The sequence below is a fragment of the Artemia franciscana genome, chromosome 15 (genome assembly GCF_032884065.1).
Source record: "Artemia franciscana chromosome 15, ASM3288406v1, whole genome shotgun sequence".
Taxonomy (NCBI): domain Eukaryota; kingdom Metazoa; phylum Arthropoda; class Branchiopoda; order Anostraca; family Artemiidae; genus Artemia; species Artemia franciscana.
The window spans coordinates 27,966,736-27,987,721 of record NC_088877.1 but is presented as its reverse complement, the minus strand read 5'-3'; the positions used below and the strand labels follow the sequence as shown (position 1 = coordinate 27,987,721).

At 36.1% G+C, this 20,986-nt stretch overlaps 1 protein-coding gene across 3 annotated transcripts in view; it reads right to left on the bottom strand.

Moving 5' to 3' along the window:
- Positions 1-20,986, bottom strand: part of LOC136036279 (MOB kinase activator-like 2) — a 115,315-nt gene that overhangs the window by 49,300 nt on the left and 45,029 nt on the right. For all 3 annotated transcript variants that reach the window (XM_065718425.1, XM_065718424.1, XM_065718423.1), the window contains exons 2-3: positions 7,958-8,115; positions 2,979-3,075 (exon numbers count right to left, since the gene is read on the bottom strand). In XM_065718425.1, the coding sequence (XP_065574497.1) occupies positions 2,979-3,075; positions 7,958-8,115 (255 nt within the window). The remainder of the gene's footprint in view (positions 1-2,978; positions 3,076-7,957; positions 8,116-20,986) is intronic.

Here is a 20,986-nt window from a genome sequence, read left to right as displayed (position 1 = left end):
TTTTCATTGAATTTTTCTTCCCCCATGACATATTCCTCCAAGGAAAGATCCTCCCACATAGCCCCCTCCCATCAACCTCACCCCCAAACCCAAAAAATCCCCCTGAAAACGTCTGTACACTTCCCAATAACCATTACTATATGTAAACACTGGTCAAAGTTTGTAACTTGCAGCCCCTCCCCCAGGGATTGTGGGGGAGTAAGTCATTCCCAAAGACATAGTTATTATGGTTTTCGACTATCGACTATATCTCAAAATTTTAATCCGTTGACTTTTGGAAAAAAATGAACGTGGGAGGGGGCCTAGGTGCCCTCCAATTTTTTGATCACTTAAAAAGGGCACTAGAACTTTTCATTTCCGTAAGAATGTGCCCTCTTGCGACACTCTAGGACAACTTGGTCGATACGATGACCCCTGGGAAAAAAAAAACAAAAAAAACAAACAAACAAATAAACACGCACCCGTGATTTGTCTTCTGGCAAAAAATACGAAATTCCACATTTTTTTTAGATAGGAGCTTGAAATTTTTGCTATAGGGTTCTCTGATACGCCGAATGCGATGGTGTGATTTTCGTTAAGATTCTAGGACTTTTAGGGGATGTTTCCCCCTATTTTCCAAAATAAGGCAAATTTTCTCAGGCTCGTAACTTTTGATGACAAAGACTAAATTAATTGAAACTTATATATTTAGAATTAGCGTGAAAATTCAATTCTTTTGATGTATCTTTTAGCATCAAAATTCCGTTTTTTAGAGTTTCGTTTACTATTGAGCCGGGTCGCTCCTTACTACAGTTCGTTACCATGAACTGTTTGATAAGAACCGGAAACCTTTATATTCGAAGGTCAAACTATAAAACGTATTACCAGGCTATCTAAGAGGAGAATGAAAATACATTTAGAGGGGTAAGTATGGGATTTGTCAGATTTACGGCTTTTCCTATGTTTAGTTTATAATCTTATCAGCCCATTCTTCAAACCTGCCAACTCGTCTCCCCTGAAATAAAGTCCTGAGTACGTACATGGCTGTATTATTAGCAATAGTATTCCTAGGGTTTGTTAACACTACTTTGGACGTCAGAGCATCGTAAACAATGTACTAATTCCCGAACTAAGAAGAATTCACCCATACTCGATATTTCTGTTGACTGGTTTAGTAAATTTTCGTGCGAAGTTTGGAAGAACATTTAGCCCAAAAATTTTACTGAAACATCCCCTACATATACCGGAAAGGAAATTCTACATTTAGAAAAACTCATATGAAACGTGTTCTGAATCTTAATCATGTTTAATGAAATATAAAACTGAAGAATACTGAGCTACCTTTAATGCCTCACCACGAACTCATAATTAATAACGTGTATTTCCTGGGATTGAAAAACCAAGTGAAAATACCATTGGAATACTAACTGGAAATTTATTATATTTACAAAGTGGATCCTGTGAAATTGTTGAATTCCTATGAATGATTCAGTTTCCTTCATAAGAAATATGGTGGTCGGGTATACTTACGAACGGGAGATCGGATCTTAGTAAAATGTGATATTTAGAAGGATACCGTGCCTCGGAAATCTTATTTTAAATCCCAACTGGATCTGGTGACATTGGGGGAAACCTAAAATCTTGAACCTTTGCTGTAGGATTCTCTGATATGCTGGATCTTATGATATGATTAAATAAAAAAAACAAGTTTTTCTAACTGAAAGTAAAGAGTGACATTAAAACTTTAAACAAACAGAAATTACTCCGTATATGGAAGGGGCTGTTCCCTCCTCAGCGCCCCGCTCTTTACACTAAAGTTTTTTACTGTTTTAAAAAGTAGAGTTAAAGAGAAAGATTCAAACTTTAGCGTAAAAAGCGGGGCGTTGATGAGGAAGCAGCCCCTTTCATATACGAAGTAATTTCTGTTCGTTTAAAGTTTTAATGCCGCTCCTCACTTTCCGTTAAATTTTTTTTTTTTTTTTTATTTAATTCTGATCTAAACCGACGCTATCAATTTGATTATCAGGCTTGTTGGCAAGAATATATGTGCTTATTCAGACTATTTAGTGTGATTGCAGTATTTTGGAGGTTATTAAGATGTGAGTTTCATTTATTGTTGCTGTTTCTTTTGTTTTGTCTTTGCATCATATTTTGCGTTTAATTTAGTTTAACTTTAACTTCTTTTTTAACGTTGATAAAGGTTCCCGGACATGCGAAACAATCGGACTTTTATTGTTATAAGTTTGTTGTTGTTTTTTCTTTTTCTTCCATATTTTTCTTTAAATTTTACCCGTTTTATCTAATTTAAATTTTGCAAATGGAAAAGCTGTGCGGTCTAAGAAACTATTTAAGAACAAAAATAAAAATTATTTAAGAATAAAAATGTTTCAGGATAAATTTTCGGTTGTTTTATAATTTCAAACATTTGCATATAAGGGTTTTAAAATTCTACAACGGGGTTTCCTGATTGTTCTGTACTCAGGGAGGGAGAGAGATGCCTCATACGGTGCATTTTAATGTCAAAACATCCTTGCTCTCATTGAGTCTTGATACAGATAAAGATTGTTACATAACTAGTTATAAGGAACAGACAAGGGGAGTGTGGAGGTGTAAATTGATGTATAATCCTCAGGGCTGCATCCAGGAATTTGGTTTAAAGAGGGGGGATTTTTTGGAGGGGAGGGGGGTAAAAAAAACTTAGAAAAACATCAAAAATGTGAAATTGATATTTAATTGCTCTTGATTTCACCCTTTTTTACCCCCAACTCAACTTAATGGTCGCAGAAACTTTGGAAGGTGCTCATTACGTCAGAAGTTGAGAGTTCTAGTCCTTTTTTTATTCTACTAGTCCTTTTTTTTTGTCTCATTAAGAATACAGCATATGGGTCGCTCTACGCAGTCAGTATTTTCACATTAATCGCTAATTTAGCTCGTAGGAATTGCAAAAGACTTTTTTTTATATTAAAACTACCTTATCAAGAGAAATAAGACTAACTTACGTGTATCCAGGTCCAAGCATATCCGGACATAAGGATGAAGTACAATATTCACTAATAGCTCCACATATTGCATTGACATGTTCAAAGAACGACAAAGCTGTAAAAAGGGAAGTATAAAGTAGGCCTTACAGTCAGTTTTCCACATTAAGTAAGTTGAAAATGTGCGACTTCCAAAAGGCATACCCAAATTTCACGTGAGAATTTCTATCATTTCTCATTTCATTCTTACAGAATGATTTAATCTAAACATGGAACAAAAGGTAAGTTCTAATTACTTTGGAAAAAAAGAACATATTATAAAGCTCCAACGTTTAAACACCACACAACTCTCATCCATAAGCCACTGACAGCAAAATCCTTTATCTTGAGTGCTCAATGCTATTTGTTCTGCAATGTGGTATACTCAGTAGAAAGCAGACTCACTACCGTTGCCAACGTCTGAATTCTTAACTATTGTTTTAGTTAGTTTCTATGCATTTTTTTTCAATTTCTTTCTCTATGGGTTAGCTTCATCCGTTTTTATTTTTACAACGGGAAATAAAATACATCCATACTGTGTAAAACTATTAGTTTTTTATGCCATAAACAAAACAGGGCATTATGAACGGATAGACATTTATTAGACACAAATTAACATATACCAACCCGGAAAACCAGGAAAAACAACATATTAATAAATATAAACACGTTCTCTATCAAGAATTAATAATCATGACATTGGTTTTATGAGCATTTTTTTAAAACCAATGTTAAAATTTGATTTGAAAACCTCTGCTTAAGTGTCATTGCACCTCAAGTCTTATGACTATTAGAATTCCTTTTATATTTTTCTGTTGTTGTAACATAATTTACCTATTTATTTCTATTTAAAGAATTACCCCCCTCCCTCAAACACGAGCCTTATTTTAGACTGCATTAACATCGAAAAAGAAAATCAAAGGCAAAATATTTCATTTGCATTTTTTTTTTCATATGTGGGTTGAATGTTTCGCATTGAGAACCTTCCACAATTCTGTTCCACAGGTCGGAATTTAATCTTATCAGAAAGCAGAAAACTGCAGTGGGATTAAAAAATGTACAAACAGTTTCTCCAGACCTGGCTTGACGGGGGCGGGGGTACATATAAATCTTAGGATCCCAAGCTTTAAAGAAAAAGGTCCACGTGTAACTCAGCCCTGTTCAACTTAACCCTTATTTAACTCAATGCCCATGCAACTCACCCCCCGTCCAATTCAACTCCATGCAACTCAAAACCCCGTTTAAGCTAGCTTAACCTGGTGCAGGGATTGGATTGAGCTGGGTTGATAATGGTGGTTAGATTGCACGAGGTTTGACTAAAATGGGCTGGGTTAAACGGCGGTTGAGAGGACTGAGTTGAACGAGGGCTAAGTCAAATGGGTTGTCAACCCATGGGTTGACCCATGTCAATGAACCCATGGGCTAAGTCAACCCTTCAACAAACGAACGAACACATATACATGATTTCGGACTACATATTAGAGCAAAGAGTAGCTGAATTATCAGGGCCTAATTTTTCCTTCATTGTATCCCAATTAGACAAAAATAATAATAAATCGACTAAGATGTTTTAACTTAGCAAATCTAATTGTCGAAGGACTTTATAAAATAAAAGCAAAGTTTTATTAAAACAAAGATCAAGGGCTAAAGGCAAATAAATTAGTAGTCTGTTTTCTGCTTGAGCAAAATCAGACTGAAAAAAAAATTCGTTTATAGTTTATTCGTGTGAATCCTTAACTTTAGCACTGAAAATCGGGTTTCCAATCAAGGACATACTTTTTTTTCGCTAAACGTGACCAAGCTACTGCACACCTTAAAAACAAACGATTGTTGCCAAAGGTGTAACAGAGAAAATCTAAAAAGGTAAAAACATTATTTTTTTTGGCCTCCTGCAATTCAATTTAGCATCTTTCGTCTATAACTTCGCACATATTTTTTATAACTTCGCACCACATTTCGTGCTTAACCAATGAATGAAGAATAAAATGGTCAGTGTAAAATTCATTCCGTTAGCAGCGATAGTAAAAGTGATGACACCGCAAGAAACGCAATGAAAATAATCCTGCATTTGCAAAAATGCACACCACAGAAGAAACACTCAATGTCAAATTTAGTCATGTATGCAAAAACATGATTTTAGAAGGGGGCGCGTATAAAAAACAGGTGAATTTGCAAATATATATCCATTCCTGAAGAAACATGCTCAATATGAATTTAGTCGCGGGTGCAAGAGTTGAATTTCGGGGGAAAGGGCGGAAAACTCGTTTGAAAATAAAAAGAAGACACAAAAAAAATAGTAAAATGCATAGAAAGTACGGGAAAACCGTAACAATCTTGTACTTTCAAGGTGAGGGTGCTCAGTGGACAACCAGACCGTCTTCACGTATTGTCGAATTTAACCTAAGCCCTCTTTTACAATAGGGTCTTTTTCGTCCACAGTTTGAGTTGCAGGATTCAGCGTCGCAAATTCACGAAAATGTCGGAGAGGGGGGGTGTACTTTTTCGAAACCTATGAGAGGCAATTTAGCTTTTTGTTCGATAGTATTCGATTACGGGAAAACCGTATAAATCATGAAAGTTCACCAGAGGACACAGGCGAAATGGACAAACCAACCATGCCCGGGTAAAATTGAATTTCATCAAAGCCCTCTTTTACAGTAGTGTCTTCTCGTCCACAGTTTGAGCTGCAGGTTGCAGCGTCGCCAATTAACGAAAATTGGGGGGGGGAGGCAAATATGCATTTCCAAAATCTAGGAGAGGCAGTTTTACCGTTTTCGATTTATTTTTTTCCAACGAAAATACCAAAAAGTATTTTCTATAAACTAGGGGCAAAAAATCGAAGAGGCAGGGAATGGGTCAATTTACACCCTGCCCCACCTCCAAACTCCCAATTAGTGCCCCTGACTGATCGTGCTTATAAACTATCCATGGTGTACTTAGGGTATAAGGAACTCCGCACATTTAATTATCAACAGCTTTCGGCAGCTTTGAACAAAAGTAACTTCAGTCTTGTCAAAACTAAACCAACAATTAAATATGTTCTAAAAATGTTTGTTCAATTAATCAAACAGTTCGTGGTAACGAACTGTAGTAAGGAGCGACCCGGCTCAATAGTAACCAAAACTCTAAAAAATGAAATTTTGATACCAATACCTACATCAAAAGAATCGCATTTTAATGCTGATTTTGAATATATAAGTTTCATCAAGTTTAGTCTTACCCATCAAAAGTTACGAGCCTGAGAAAATTTGCGTTATTTTAGAAAATAGGGGGAAACGCCCCCTAGAAGTCATAGAATATTGACAAAAATCACACCATCAGATTCAGCGTATCAGAGAACCCTACTATAAAAGTTTCAAGCTCCTATCTACAAAAATGTGGAATTTTGTATTTTTTGCCAGAAGGCAGATCACGGATGCGTGTTTATTTGTCTTTTTGTTTTCTTGTTTTTTTTTTTTTGTTTTTTTTTTCCCACGGGTGATCGTATCGACCCAGTTGTCCTAGAATTTTGCAAAAGGACTCATTCTAACGAAAATGAAAAGTTCTAGTGCTCTTTTAAGTGACCAAAAAAATTGGAGGGCACCTAGGCCCCCTTCCACGCTAATTATTTTCCCAAAGTCAACGGATCAAAATTCTGAGATAGCCATTTTATTCAGCGTAGTCGAAGAACCTTATAACTATGTCTTTGAGGACGACTTACTCCCCCACAGTCCCCGTGGGAGGGGCAACAAGTTACAAGCTTTGACCAGTGCTTACATATAGCAATGGTTATTGGGAAGTGTAAAGGCGTTTTCAGGAGGATTTTTTTTTTGGGGTGGGGGGGGGGGGTTGAGAAGAGGGGTATATACTGGGGGAACTTTCCATCGATAATTTGTCATGGGGGAAGAAAATCTCCATGAAGGGAGCGCAGGATTTACTAGCATTATTTAAAAAAAACAATGAAAAAATAAATATGAAAAAGTTCTTTCAGCTGGAAGTAAGGAGCAGCATTAAAACTTAAAACGAACAGAAATTATTACCCATTTGAGGGGCTCACCTCCTCCTAATACCTCGCTCTTTACGCTAAAGTATTTTTAGTAATTTCAACTATTTATTCTACGGCTTTTGTGATTCTGGGGTCATTCTTAATGAATTGGGACAAAATTTAAGCTTTAGTGTAAAGAGCGAGGATCTGACAAGGGGGCGAGCCCCCTCATATATGTAATAAAAATATGAGAATACAAAAGTTCTTTACGTAAGCTAATTTATAAGTTACGTAAATCTTTTACTAATAAAAATATTCGTAAAAAATTAAAAATTCTAGTTGCCGTTTTAATTAACCAAAAAATCGGAGGGCAACTAGGCTTCCTCTCCCGCTCTTTTTTTCTCAAAATCATTTGATCAAAATTATGAGAAAGCCATTTAGCCAAAAAAAAAATGCAAATTTTGTTTTAATTATTCCTCTGCGGAGAGCCAAAATCAAAACATGCATTGATTCAAAAACGTTCAGAAATTAAATAAAAAAAACAAGTTTTTTTAACTGAAAGTAAGAAGCGACATTAAAACTTAAAACGACCAGAAATTACTTCGTATATGAAAGAGGCTGCTTCCTCATCAACGCCCCGCTCTTTGCGCTAAAGTTTTTTACTGTTTTAAAAAGAAGAATTGAGAGAAAGAGTCAAACTTTAGCGTAAGGAGCGGGGCGTTGATGAGGAAGCAGCCTCTTTCATATACGAAGTAATTTCTGGTCGTTTTAAGTTTTAATGTCGCTCCTTACTTTCAGTTAAAAAAACTTGTTTTTTTTTATTTAATAACAGTAAAGAGCGATGAAAATTGGCTTCCCTGACAGTGTAGAAAAGGAATACCTGCACAAAGAGAAGAAAGGATACGAGGAACTCCCGTAAGATCTGAAGCGCCCTTATAATATTGTCCGTGAGAAAGATGTATTTTCTTCCATAAATCAAGTTACAAACTGTACTTACTATGTGAGGCTAGCCATTCATTAAGGTCAAGTCCTTCAGGTAATTCAACTATTTGTCTTAAATCTGATTCTGATAAATGTAAATCTAAAGTTGGTTCTGAAAGGTACAATTTAGGTTCGTCTGAGCAGCTAGGATCTTTCTCTTTCCGTCTTGCTTTCCTGTAAGTCAAACGAAGGTGATTAGAAACCAAGAAACAACAATCACACCCTAAAATTGGTCTATTGAAAAATTTACACCCATGAAAAGCTTGCCTAGAAATATATCTTTGATGAAAATAGGACTTGTCTTACTCTTTAAGCAGAGCCACCATTTTTATGAAAGTTCTGTACTCTATGTTTTTTTTTTTTTTTTTTTTTTTTTTGCTAAGAATGTCGGTTCAATATGTGATTAAAACACCCTGATAAAAGGGTTGCATCTTCACTCTCTTGAGAAACTCATTACCTGTTTGTAGATTTGAAATGTATTCATTGCTCCAGCGATCTAGCAAATAGCTTTGCACGTGTGGAACTTTTTAAACTTAAGGTAAGTTCGCAATAACGAGAAGCAGCAATTAATTGCAGAAGAGTCGTACAGGAACATGCCACCTGGAGACGTTTTATTTAGTGGACCCTCGAAACGGGTATTTTATCTTAAGATATGTTTTCAACATTTCATTGAACCAAATGGAGAGTATAGTAACTTTGCGAAACTGATAATGTCTACTCTTGCATATGGAGAAGAAACATCTTAAAAGGAAATATTTTGAAGCATAAATGAATGTCCAATTTTGAAAACCCAAATTCTATTTTACCTTAAGCATTTTTGATGTAATGCATGAGTAATTAAGCCTGAGCTTATGCTACCTACAACATAAGTCAAGACCGGGGAATAAATGCATTATATTTATTTTTAGTGTATATAGTTTTTGTATGAAATTGTCGGTAAGTATGAATTTTGACAGTGGATTTTTGGATTGGGACAGTGGAATTTTGACACATGTTTAACAGACTTCTGACAATGATCAAATTCTATTTTAGTCCCTTGCTTACATTCAATGGGGGACCCCGAAACAGTAGACTTTTTTGCATAAAATGAGTTATCTAGCGCGTAAGAGTCATTCATTCCTTTACCATAAATAAACAAAAACAGGTTAGATACGTACAAAGGTATTGGGCACGACACTATCTAACAAAAAATTTATCGATTCTTGGAATATTTTCACTAAGTCAGGACTTTATGTTCGTCAACCAAGTTCCCAAGGGATGATAAATCCTTGTACGATTCCAGCCAGCTTGAGTATATCCAGTCATACACTTGGTATATATAGTCATGTACGATCCTATCTTCTCTATTGAAAAGTTTTGGGACATATGATGTGTCGCATAATTTTTTCTTGAGTCCTTCGCGCGTGGGCAATGATAAATTTGTAGCGATTGCTGTGGTTATGAATGCCGTGGGATTGTGGGAGACCTGTCATTCCCTTTGTTGACCTTGTTCGTTTGTGGCGCTGTAATGTACCCCATTGTTGAGCAAATGTGCATGACTGCATATATACCTAGGCTGTGGATTTCAGTAGAGGCACAATGTGGATATTATTTCTTTAAAAATGTAGCATGAAAAAAAAGGCGTGGGTGAAGGGACTGACACAACATGTGCCTGCAATCTTATAGATTCAAAATTCTTGTATAATTCCAGTTTTGACAAGGTGCAACATACCCACCTTTCCTACTAAAATTCATCAATGAAGAATGGGTATTTGCATAATTCGTGGCCCTTGTCCTTGGAGATGAGTGGGCCATGTGTTTAAGACTCTTCTTGGATGTCCGAGACTCAAAATTCTTGTATGATTCCAGTTTTACAAGGTGCAACATACCCGCATTTCCTACTAAAATTCCCTTGTGAAGAATGGGTATTTGCATAATTCAGGGACCTTGTCCATGGAGATGAGTGGGCCATGCGTTTAAGACTCTTCTTGGATGTCCAAGACTATCCACTCTAGATGAAGAGGCCGGGAAAAAAAAAGTAAAAAAAAGCTACAAGATATGGGAGAAGCATTGTTCTTTACAGACACCACTCGGTACTGCTCTGTCAATGACCAAGGGAAAATACTTTCAAAATTCCTTCCAGGAACTGGAAGACGAGAAAAACTGGAAAATTGCTAGGGGTAAGAAACACTGTATTTAGTTTGCTTGAACAATTTATTTTCTCTTTTAAAAATGGCCAGATACGCGCTCAAGATATAAATCTATATCAGCGGTAAGACCGATTGGGGGGTTGATATAAAAAACGGCAAAAAAGGTGAACTGCATTAAGTTTTAAATTGTAGTGTGAGAATATAGAAGCGGACATAGGTAATGAGTCACGACACTTTTGGGGATCAAGGTCTAGAGACATCTCACACTCCATAAACGTGTTCAACGCATACTCGCAGCAAATTCCTGAGGGGAATACACATTTTTGTGTTCAAGTTCAATGCGTTTTTTCAAGATAGTTTCACAATTCAGTCCTGAAACAATTAAATACTTAGTAAGACTGAAACCCACAGTTCCGAATTATTAAGATCTAGTTATTTACACATTTGTTTGCAAGGTTACGCAAAACTCAGAATGAAAAAAGTCAATGGCCAGAACTTTGAAATACCTGACCTGGCTTAGAATGCATAAAACGCAATATGCTCAAAATGGTGTCATTATACTTCTGCATAACATGTTGACAAACAAACAAAATCCGAACTCTCCGAAACACATATTGCTTTGTCAAAAGATTTGGGGAAACCAATTTAAGATACATGGGAGCAAAATAGAATACTTCTGGCGAGTATAGCTCATAATTTATTGGGCATATTATCAATCTTGGAGAGTTAAACAGATTCAAAATTCCTGCCTACTTACTAGATAAAGATCGTCGAAAACAAGATCTTAAACCCACGAGAGAAGGGAAACACCTTAAACCCCTTCAAGAGAAGGGAAACATCGAAGAAAAGTGAAGGATGTCTCTTCAAACGAAAATTAGACACAAACTTAATATCCAAAGAACACTGGCTTATCAAATAGTTTTTATTTATACTTATACAAAAGTGAAGAAATAAACATCTTGGAGTAAGTTAGACTGGATGTCCTATTCTATTTAAAAACCAGAAGCCAGAGTAGCTTCAGTAATAAAACAAAGAATTGCACTACCAAACGACACTATTCTGGTAAAACACATTTTAATTTCGCCCCCACGATACTTTTGCCCCTTGTCCCCCTCCCCCAAAGGAAATTTGTAAGGGTATCAATATTAGGTAAATTTAATTTAATTTCTGAAACTGATTTTAATCTGATTCGTCCATAAACTAAGCCGTAAAACATAGTTTAAAAGTTTTCGTCAATAGTTGGTACAAAATCTTAATTGACTATAACATTTACTTTTGTAGCTGACGTCATCCCATGAAATTTTTTTCTTTTTTTTGTGTGTGATTTTCCTGAATAGATTTCAAGATGTGTGTGACAACCTAATCCGTTTTAAACAGGTAAGCTTCAGACCAGGAAGAGGCTGTCCGGAGCAGATAGTCGCGATCCGGCACATCCAGCAATACTACAACAGGTATCACCTACCATTAGGGTGGTCTTCCCTAGTGACTTATCACAATTTCTAGTGATTTTATTTATTGTCTAATCAAAAAAAAATCTAAATTTGCACATGAATCACCATATTAGTGAAGAAAATCACTAAATCAACCAAAAAATCACTAAAATCTAGTGATTTTTTGTCAGCGGGAGACAAACCTGTCCACCATTGTTCAGCCTTACCTGTTGTTAGAATTTCTTTAACTCCAAAGATATTAAAGACTTAAAGCTTAGAATTACGCTCTGTTAGAGATGAGTTACAGATTACACACAGTCCATCGTTATTGTATGAATACTACTCCGTTTTTAAAGCTCCGTTGTTGCCATTTGACGTTTTTTTTTCAAACAGAAGCCGGCAAAACTGATGAAAACGCGAGTAAACTGGTTTTCAAGTCGTCTATTGTACAAGTCTTTTATACAACGCTACTTTCATAATAGCGGCGTACAACAGAAATATTCCCGGAAATCAAGAGGGGTTGTACATCAATTTCTGCCTCCACCTCCCTTCCTTAGAACAACTTCTGTATTTATCTGAAGGCCAAATAAGAGTTAGGATGTTTTGGCATTAAAATACACACGTTGAGGCAGCTACACCCCTTCCCTAACTAGAAGACGATCAAAGAGGCTGTAAGGTCTGGTCTACAAAGAATTTGGAATTTTTTATGTATTTTTTTTTTTTTAGGGATTATTGTATCAAACCAAGAATTCTAGAAGATCGGAAGAGGGCTCATTCTCACAAAATTAAACAAATTGGTGGGCAACTAGCCACCTTTCCACTCCCCTTTTCCCCCCAAAAAACATCGAACTGAAATTTTGAGATAATCATTTAGTTCAGCACAATTGAAAGGTCAGGTCCAACAAATATGCCCCTTGGGGCACCTAGGGAAAGCACTGTAGGTTATATTTGTAATTGGGAAACAAACGGGTATTTTTCGCGGGGGAGTTTTATCCGGGGAGGAGAGATTTTCGTGAGGAGATTTTTAGTGGGGAAGAATTTCGGAAGAGGGGAAGCGATTATCTTCCCAATAGATTCATCTTGTTTCTTCCAGCATTTTCGTTGATCTTATAAAAGCCCCATTCTCAATTTTCTTTTCTGCGTTTTTTTTATTATTATTTTTTTTTAAACTACTGCTTGCTGATTTGGAATAAGGAGTTCTGATCATTTTAAATTTGCTTGCTTCTAACTTATAAATTGAATTTATGTTATTAAGTTTATCTGCTGTTGGTTTTTTTTCACACTGTTAGCTTTTTTAATTCTTCCAATTTGAGTTTTTATTTCTTTTTTAATTTTCGCGTTGTCTTTTTTGTCCTTTTATTTTTACCTGGTGTGCTTGGCTCGTATTTTTATTAGAAAAATTTGATGAACTGTTTGATTCCACCCATTTTTTATTCAATTTCTCAGCCCTCGAAAATCCTCTTTAACCCGCTACCAGTCCCTAAGTGGATACCTGTATATTGCCCTCCCGTGTCTACCTCTACCTATGTAAAAGAGGATACGTTTTCTATATTCGTGTGGGTTGGATACAATCACTTTCCCATATTATGTCTTATGCAGGACTTATATTGTTTGCAGTAAATTGCTTGTGCGAAATCCACATGCCTTTGAGTTGTATAAAAATTTATATCAACTCCAATTAAGACAACATATTTAAAATTCAGAATTCGGTAGTAAACATGTCCTCATTCTTCAAAAGCGGGAAAAAGAGGGAAGCTACAAACCCAGTTAAGATCTAGTAAAGCATAAAGACTCTACATGAGACCAAGTACCACATCTTGACCTACTTAAAAGGCAAATTCATCAAGATAGTAAATGTTGCGTGACAAGCATTAAAATAATGCCCGTCAAAAACCAAAAACACTGTTCTATCAGGAGATTAATTGCAATAATTATATATAATACATATGTTACATATAAGTGGTCAAGACATGATCTTAAAGAATTATTTCTTTCATGTTTTACAAAAAAATAAAATTTGCCTGAAAACACTGGAAGTTTAAAAGGTCTTTGAATCTGGCTAAATATATCTGGGTTGAATCCGGTTTGGCTAATTTAAGTTGAAAAAAAAAAACAACATCAACAGACGTTTTATAAATTCTATTAGGGCATCATTTTCCTACAATTTACGTGCAATATGGTAGAAATAGGAAAAATAGCGCCGAAAAATCGTCACTAAAAGAAAAAAATTGGTTTGAACAGTAGGCAAACTGGAGGTCAAAGATTTTTTAGACCTAAAATATGTAGCTTCTCCAGCACTTCAGCAACCTTCTGGAGGTGTTCATCAATGGAAATTCAAAATAACTCTGTCATGTAAATAGCCAATAATTTCATTTGTATGACTAGGCCACGTTTCAAAGATGAAGGACGATAGACTGCCAAAAATTCTGCTTTTCAGCCATCCATCTGGGGTCAAATGCTGGGTAGCCACTTGGCGAAAAACATTTCTAGATTTTACAGATTTTTTGGTACGATGTAATTATTTTCTTCACGAATCTATTGATTTATGTACTGATTTAGTTATTTTTGTTGTTTGCAATATAAAAAAAGATCTCTAGAAATAGTGACAAATCAGTAGGGGTGACAACCCTGATCAAATGAAAGAAAAGTTGTCCTCGAATGGATCTTAAGAAAGGACTTAAAGGAAACTGAAAATACGTCGGAGGGAGTAAAAAGGGAGCTTGAGAAGCTGTACTAGCTTCAGGCGGCGCAGTGTCGCAATGAATTGTTAGTAGTAGCTTTGTTTCACAAATATAGTTCTTCACGTTAACAAAACCTTGCAATTAAGTTTCCGATCAGTAATATCTAACAGTTAGTCTCTTTTAGCTTTATCACTTCTGCGAACAAACTTGTGCTATCATGACCTTTACGGACTTACCAAAAAGAGAGAGGCACCAATAACAGTTGCGACCTACAATTACTATTACATTTACTTTAATGGTTGCAAAACCAGGAGAACATTGGCTCCTGGTTATGGTTCTAAAGGAGATGAGTTCCCCTGGACACTAAAAAAAGGCCAAATGATAGTAAAAACGAATATGACAAGTTGCATAACTCCCGTTAAAGATGGCACCCACAAAAGTCTGCAAACAGAAAACTGTGCATATATATGTCACAATCACAATAATTGAGTCGGTGGATAAATCTGAGTATCAGCTGTGCAACGATAGCGGATTTACCTTACATTAAAACATTAATTCTTTAGGATTAAAAAAAAAGTTCCATAAACTTGCAGAAGGAACATAGACTGTATCCAGGGGGTTAGGGAGTTTGAACCCCCTCCCCCCCCCAAAAAAAAATACCGGATAAATCCTTGACCTTGATTGCTGTTTTTATGAATAGGCTCAATCCTTTTTAAATATCAAATTTTGAACATTTTAGGAATTTCTTGACATAAAACAATTCAAATGCGCCTATACTGCTTAAAGTACAATGCCAAATTGATCCTGCCAGGAATGAAGACTGATTCGTCAGTTCAGGCTACAAATTTCTTTCTGCGTTAAATACTTCCATTCTCCGTGAAATTAGATAAAAAATTGAAGCTTTCATTGAAAAGTAAATGGTGATATTAAAAATTAAAACCACCCTAAATTAAGTCATAGAAGAAACAGAAAAACGAATAGAAAATAAAATTCGCAACGAAGTCAAGTTTAAAACCGATAAAAGCTACCGTAAAGTGTTAAAGCGACTTTTTCTTATCTAATTTTCTCCGTCAGTTTTACTCGAAACATTGTCACGAAGTATCTTACACACAAAACGTGATTCCTGTTAAGAAATAAGACCTTGTACAGTTATTTTTTTTTAAACCTTCTGATTTTATTTTCATTTTGGTATTATTGCTATAATCATACAACACAGATTTTTAAATTCTGAAATATACCATCTGCTTTACAACGTTTTATCTGAACAATTTTCAGCAATTAATTGATTCTCATCAAAAACAGCTGTTTGTGAATTAGTCATTTATTTAAAGAAAATGCGCATTACACTTGAAAATACTGTGCGCTTCCGAACAAAAAATTCAAACAGCATATTTTATGTTCTTTTGCATCAGTATGATTTCTAAAGGTTAATTAAAAAAAAAAATCGGAGAAATAAGGTGCAACTTTATTTCAGGAATATCGATTATTTCACAAAAAGAAGCCGTAGACGTCGCTACTTTTATTTTAAAATCTTTTCAAAGGGTTGCGCACTGTCTGTTGGAGGTGCATATGACGGTGAGTCTTCTTCAAATCAAAACAAATCTACACAGCACAGGTTACTATGAAAAAAGCTACACTATTACAAAGATCAAGCTGCTTGACAGCGGTTTGACGAAATAGTAAACACACAAAAATCGCCCTGAAGGAATAAGTAATACAATCTACAATTTTAAAAAACTGTCAAATTATTCCACAAACACTAGTTTCAGTTGATAGCACGATCTTTAACGGCCTATTTTCCTCCTCCAGGCTGATTTTAAAGCTGCTGCAACAAAAACATCTAGCATGGCCAAGACACTCTTTCCTACTATACCGTAGTTGTGTAATTTTGGTCAAGTATATTGTCGAGAAATTTGATCATAGAATCACGATTTTACTGGACAAATTGGTGGAAATTCACCAAATATGTCTGTACAGAATTAAATATACTATTAACTACCAATACTAACAGCTCACCGCAGCACCAGTCCGCCTGAGTTCAGCACAGTTATGCACATCCCTCCTCCATTCCAAACTATTCAAAGCTTCACTTACACCCTCCCAAGAAGTTCCCATTTCCCTTGAATATTTCCTTATGACCTCCTTCCACCCCAGCCGTGGACAACCTGCTTTCCGTTTAGCCCTAGACGGTTGGCCGAAAAGGACAATCTTCGGCAATCTCTCATCCTTCATCCGCAGAACTTGGCCTAGCCATCTTAACTTTTCTCTCATTATAGCCCTAGAAAGCGGGAGTAAATCACACTTTTCGTACAGTTTATCTGTTAGCCAGTGCACACACGATAATTTGGATCTATAAAATCAGACAATAACCGGTTTGTTCCTGTTTGTATTAAATAAAAATAAAACAAGTTTTTTTAACTGAAAGTAAGGAGCGACATTAAAACTTAAAACGAACAGAAATTACTTCATATATGAAAGGGGCTGCTTCCTCATCAACGCCCCACTCTTCACGCTAAAATTTGACTCTTTCTCTTAACTCTACTTTTTAAAACAGTAAAAAAAAAGCGTAAAGAGCGGGGCGTTGATGAGGAAGCAGTCCCTTTCATATACGAAGTAATTTCTGTTCGTTTTAAGTTTTAATGTCGCTCCTTACTTTCAGTTAAAAAAACTTGTTTTTTTATTTAATTTCTGAACATTTTTGAATCAATGCATGCTTTGATTTTGGCTCTCCACAAAGGAATAATTAAAACGAAATTTGAATATTTTTTTTTTTTTTTGGCTAAATGGCTTTCTCATAATTTTGATCGAATGATTTTGAGAAAAAAAGAGCGGAGGAGGAAGCCTAGTTGCCTTCCGATTTTTTGGTTGATTAAAAAGGCAACTAGAACTTTCAATTTTTTACGAATCTTTGTATTAGTAAAATATATACGTAACTTATAAATTAGCTTACGAAAGAACTTTTGTATTCTCATGTTTTTAATAGATATGTGAGGGGGTTCGTCCCCTCGTCAGTACCTCGCTCTTTATACTAAAGCTTAAATTTTGTCCCAATTCATTAAGAATGACCCCTGAATCACAAAAACCGTAGAATAAATAGTTGAAATTACTAAAAATACTTTAGCGTAAAGAGCGAGGTATTAGGAGGAGGTGAGCCCCTCATATGGGTAATAATTTCTGTTTGTTTTAAGTTTTGATGCTGCTCCTTACTTCCAGCTGAAAAAAAAAATTTCATATTTATTTTTTCATTGTTATTTTAAATAATGCTAGTAAATCCTGCGCTCCCTTCTTCTTCCCCCATGGCAAATTCCTCGATGGAAAGTTCCCCCAGCATATACCCCTCTTCTCAACCCCTCCCCCAACCAAAAAATCCTCCTGAAAACGCTTATACACTTCCCAATAACCATTACTATATGTAAGCACTGGTCAAAGTTTGTAACTTGTAGCCCCTCCCACGGGGACTGTGGGGGAGTAAGTCGTCCCCAAAGACATAGTTATAAGGTTTTTCGACTACGGTGAATAAAATGGCTATCTCAGAATTTTGATCTGGTGACTTTGGGACAATAATTAGCGTGGGAGGGGCCTAGGTGCCCTCCAATTTTTTTGGTCACTTAAAAAGGGCACTAGAACTTTTCATTTCCGTTAGAATGAGCCCTCTCGCGACATTCTAGGACAACTGGGTCGATACGACCATCCCTGGGAAAAAAACAAACAAAAAAACAAACAAACAAATAAACATGCATCCGTGATCTGCCTTCTGGCAAAAAATACACAATTCCACATTTTTATAGATAGGAGCTTGAAACTTCTACAGTAGAGTTCTCTGATACCCTGAATCTGACGGTGATACCCTATTTTCTAAAAGAACACAAATTTTCTCAGGCTCGTAACTTTTGATGGGTAAGACTAAACTTGATGAAACTTATATATTTAAAATCAGAATTAAAATGCGATTCTTTTGATGTAGCTATTGGTATCAAAATTCCATTCTTTTGAGTTTTGGTTACTATTGAGCCGGGTCGCTCCTTACTACAGTTCGTTACCACGAACTGTTTGATACAGAGACAATTAGCTCCGGCTCAGGGGAAAACTACATTGTAGCTACATTTTAACAAATATTTAGTTGGTATTTTGGTTAGGTTAGGGTACATTTTGCATGCAGCCCCGCTATAATTAATCCCAACCCCACTAATGTGCAAATTTACATCCTAAATTATAAATAGCCTATCAATCTCCCAAGCTTCACAGTTATTTCAACACTGAACCTATAGATCCAAATTTTCGCAGTGTGTACTGGCTAACATATATGTAACATACTTTTAAATAAACATGCATCATCTAAATTCCTATATTCCTTATTGATTACACTCCATAGTGTACAATCTCCATAATTATAGAAAAGCTAGGAGTCGACTACAGTCCAGGCAAGCCCACCTTCGGGAGAGGGGTTTGGAACCCCTGAAATGTTTGTCCAACTCGTAAAAACGTAATAAAAATGCATTAAAACACACTATGATTCATTTTGTAAAGACTTTTGACCCCTCCCCCCCCCAAAAAAAAAACGTGGATACCGCCTTGAGTCCAGGTACTCATAAAATTCGCCTACCCTATATATCATGAGAATGCAATAAAGTCCTTGCAATGAACGAATCAGAATAACATAATAAATTCCCAATATAAATACACTGATGTACAGATGAGTCATGTATTATTTCTTCTTGAAATATACATTTGTTCAGTAAAATTCTTTTGGCTAAAGACATAAATAGTGTTTTATAAGAATAAACTTATGGATAAATACCACGGTTATACTCGGAATTTTGAGTCGGTAGACAAGGTCCATGTCATCTACGGGAGAATTGAAATATTGAAAAGATTAATCTGAGTCATAGTGAAATAGCCAGAGACCAGGGATTTCAGTGTTGTCTACATTTTGGGGGCACACCCTCTAGTGTATGGCCTTGACATGACATATACCTGAACCATGATCCCCCTGCAGCAAAAAAATTTAGCAAGGCAGATATCAGTTTATTCTCCACGGCATTTTATTCTAATTAAAGCCTATAGAAAAACATACAGCTTATTTCTAAGTCCCCGCAAGGTGAGGCAACTCTATGAAGATCTCGGTTAGGAAAACAAGAACAGATGATCAGGTATGCAAACACGTCGGTAAGCTTGATTGCTATGCCTGTGGTGATTGCACAATCCTTTGCAAAGCGAATAAGAAATTTGGCTGGTATTTGCACTCTCAAAATAGTTGATGTCATAAACTTCCGGTGTCTTTTACTGTAACCGTAGAAATAATTCTGTCTTGCTAGTCACCATGCTTAATATGGGTATAACCGATAGTAGTACATCCCTAACGCCGCGCCGATTTGATAGTGAGGAGAGAAATTTCAGGGGCGAGGCGGCGCGCCTCTGGTCTGTCTTGTGTGCTAAGTTGATTTCAGTGTGCTAAGTAAGCAGTGGAGGTTCTGGCCTCTATTACACCCGGAACCAAATCTTGATTACCCTTCCCCCTCTGTCTACCGCAAAATTTTCAGGCCAAAATTCAACAAGACTTTCATTTATTAACAAAATTTTCCATTTTTTAAGTCTGACTTTTCTTACTTATTAACAATTTTATGCCCCTAACATTTCTACACCTAGGGCTAGTGCCTCCTTCGTCCCCCCTAAAACCGTCTCTGTAAGTAAGCTAGCGGGCAGAGTAAATTTGTAAAAGTCTATCGATATTGATTTCTTACCTGACAATAGGTAATAAAATAAAAAAGCTTACAGACAGAGTAGGCAGTAGCGTTCCTACGGAGGGTTTTTACCCAGAAATTTTCCAAGATTTTCTTAAAGAGCTAATTCTCTCACTTGCAGCAGTCCTCTTGATTTCATGCAGCATAGTTTGATAATTCATTATTAGATTAAAATTAGAAGAACATTATTAGAAAAATCAACGGCAGCCCATGGTGCACCGCCGTTCTTTATAAAAATCGGCCATTTGTCACCGAAAATGAAACTACCCTCTCTGCTCCCTCCCCTCAATGCAAGATATCAGACATGGCTCTGATATGAATACAACCAAGAAATAATAAATGATAAGATAAGAAAAGAAAACCTCTACACAGGGATATACGTAGACGGGGGCGCTGTGGCTCGGCTCCCTCTTCAAAAATTCCCCCAATGTTTTTTAGTCAAAATCATCAAACAAATTCTTTGTTATTATTAGCCCCCCACCCCTAGAAAAATAAGAAATCATGTGTGCGTGCCTGCCTCCACTAATAAGTCGGAGAGACTGACTCCTTAATTCAATCTTTCCATAAAAGGTTTTCAAACTCAGATCTGGAGAAAACAGAAAAGAATCTTAACTGTGTCGAATGTTTTCCCTAGTTCTGAAGCATTTTGGACAGCACATGCTAAATTCAACCCATCAAAACTAGAACAGGGAAAAACCTTAACCCAACAAAAACTAACCAAAGTAAAATTATATTTATGCAGGATGTATCCCAAATAAAAAAAAAAAGAGCCCAGGTAAAATTTAAAGCAAGCTAAAAATCAATTTAGAAGTTCTGTTTGTTTGACCCTTCGACTCAGTAAATTCGCAAGGACAACTCGTCAGGCCACTATAGGGATGAACATTAGCAAAGTTTTGTAGGTACATTGTGGAGGTGCAAGAGCAACAACTATTTCAATGATGTTAAAGACAACAGTGACAATATTTTAGAGTAGTGGTTCTCAAACTACGGTACGCGTACCCCTGGGTGGTAAACAAATATTTTTAGGGGGTAGGTGGCCGGCTAACGAAAAAATAAAACAGCTC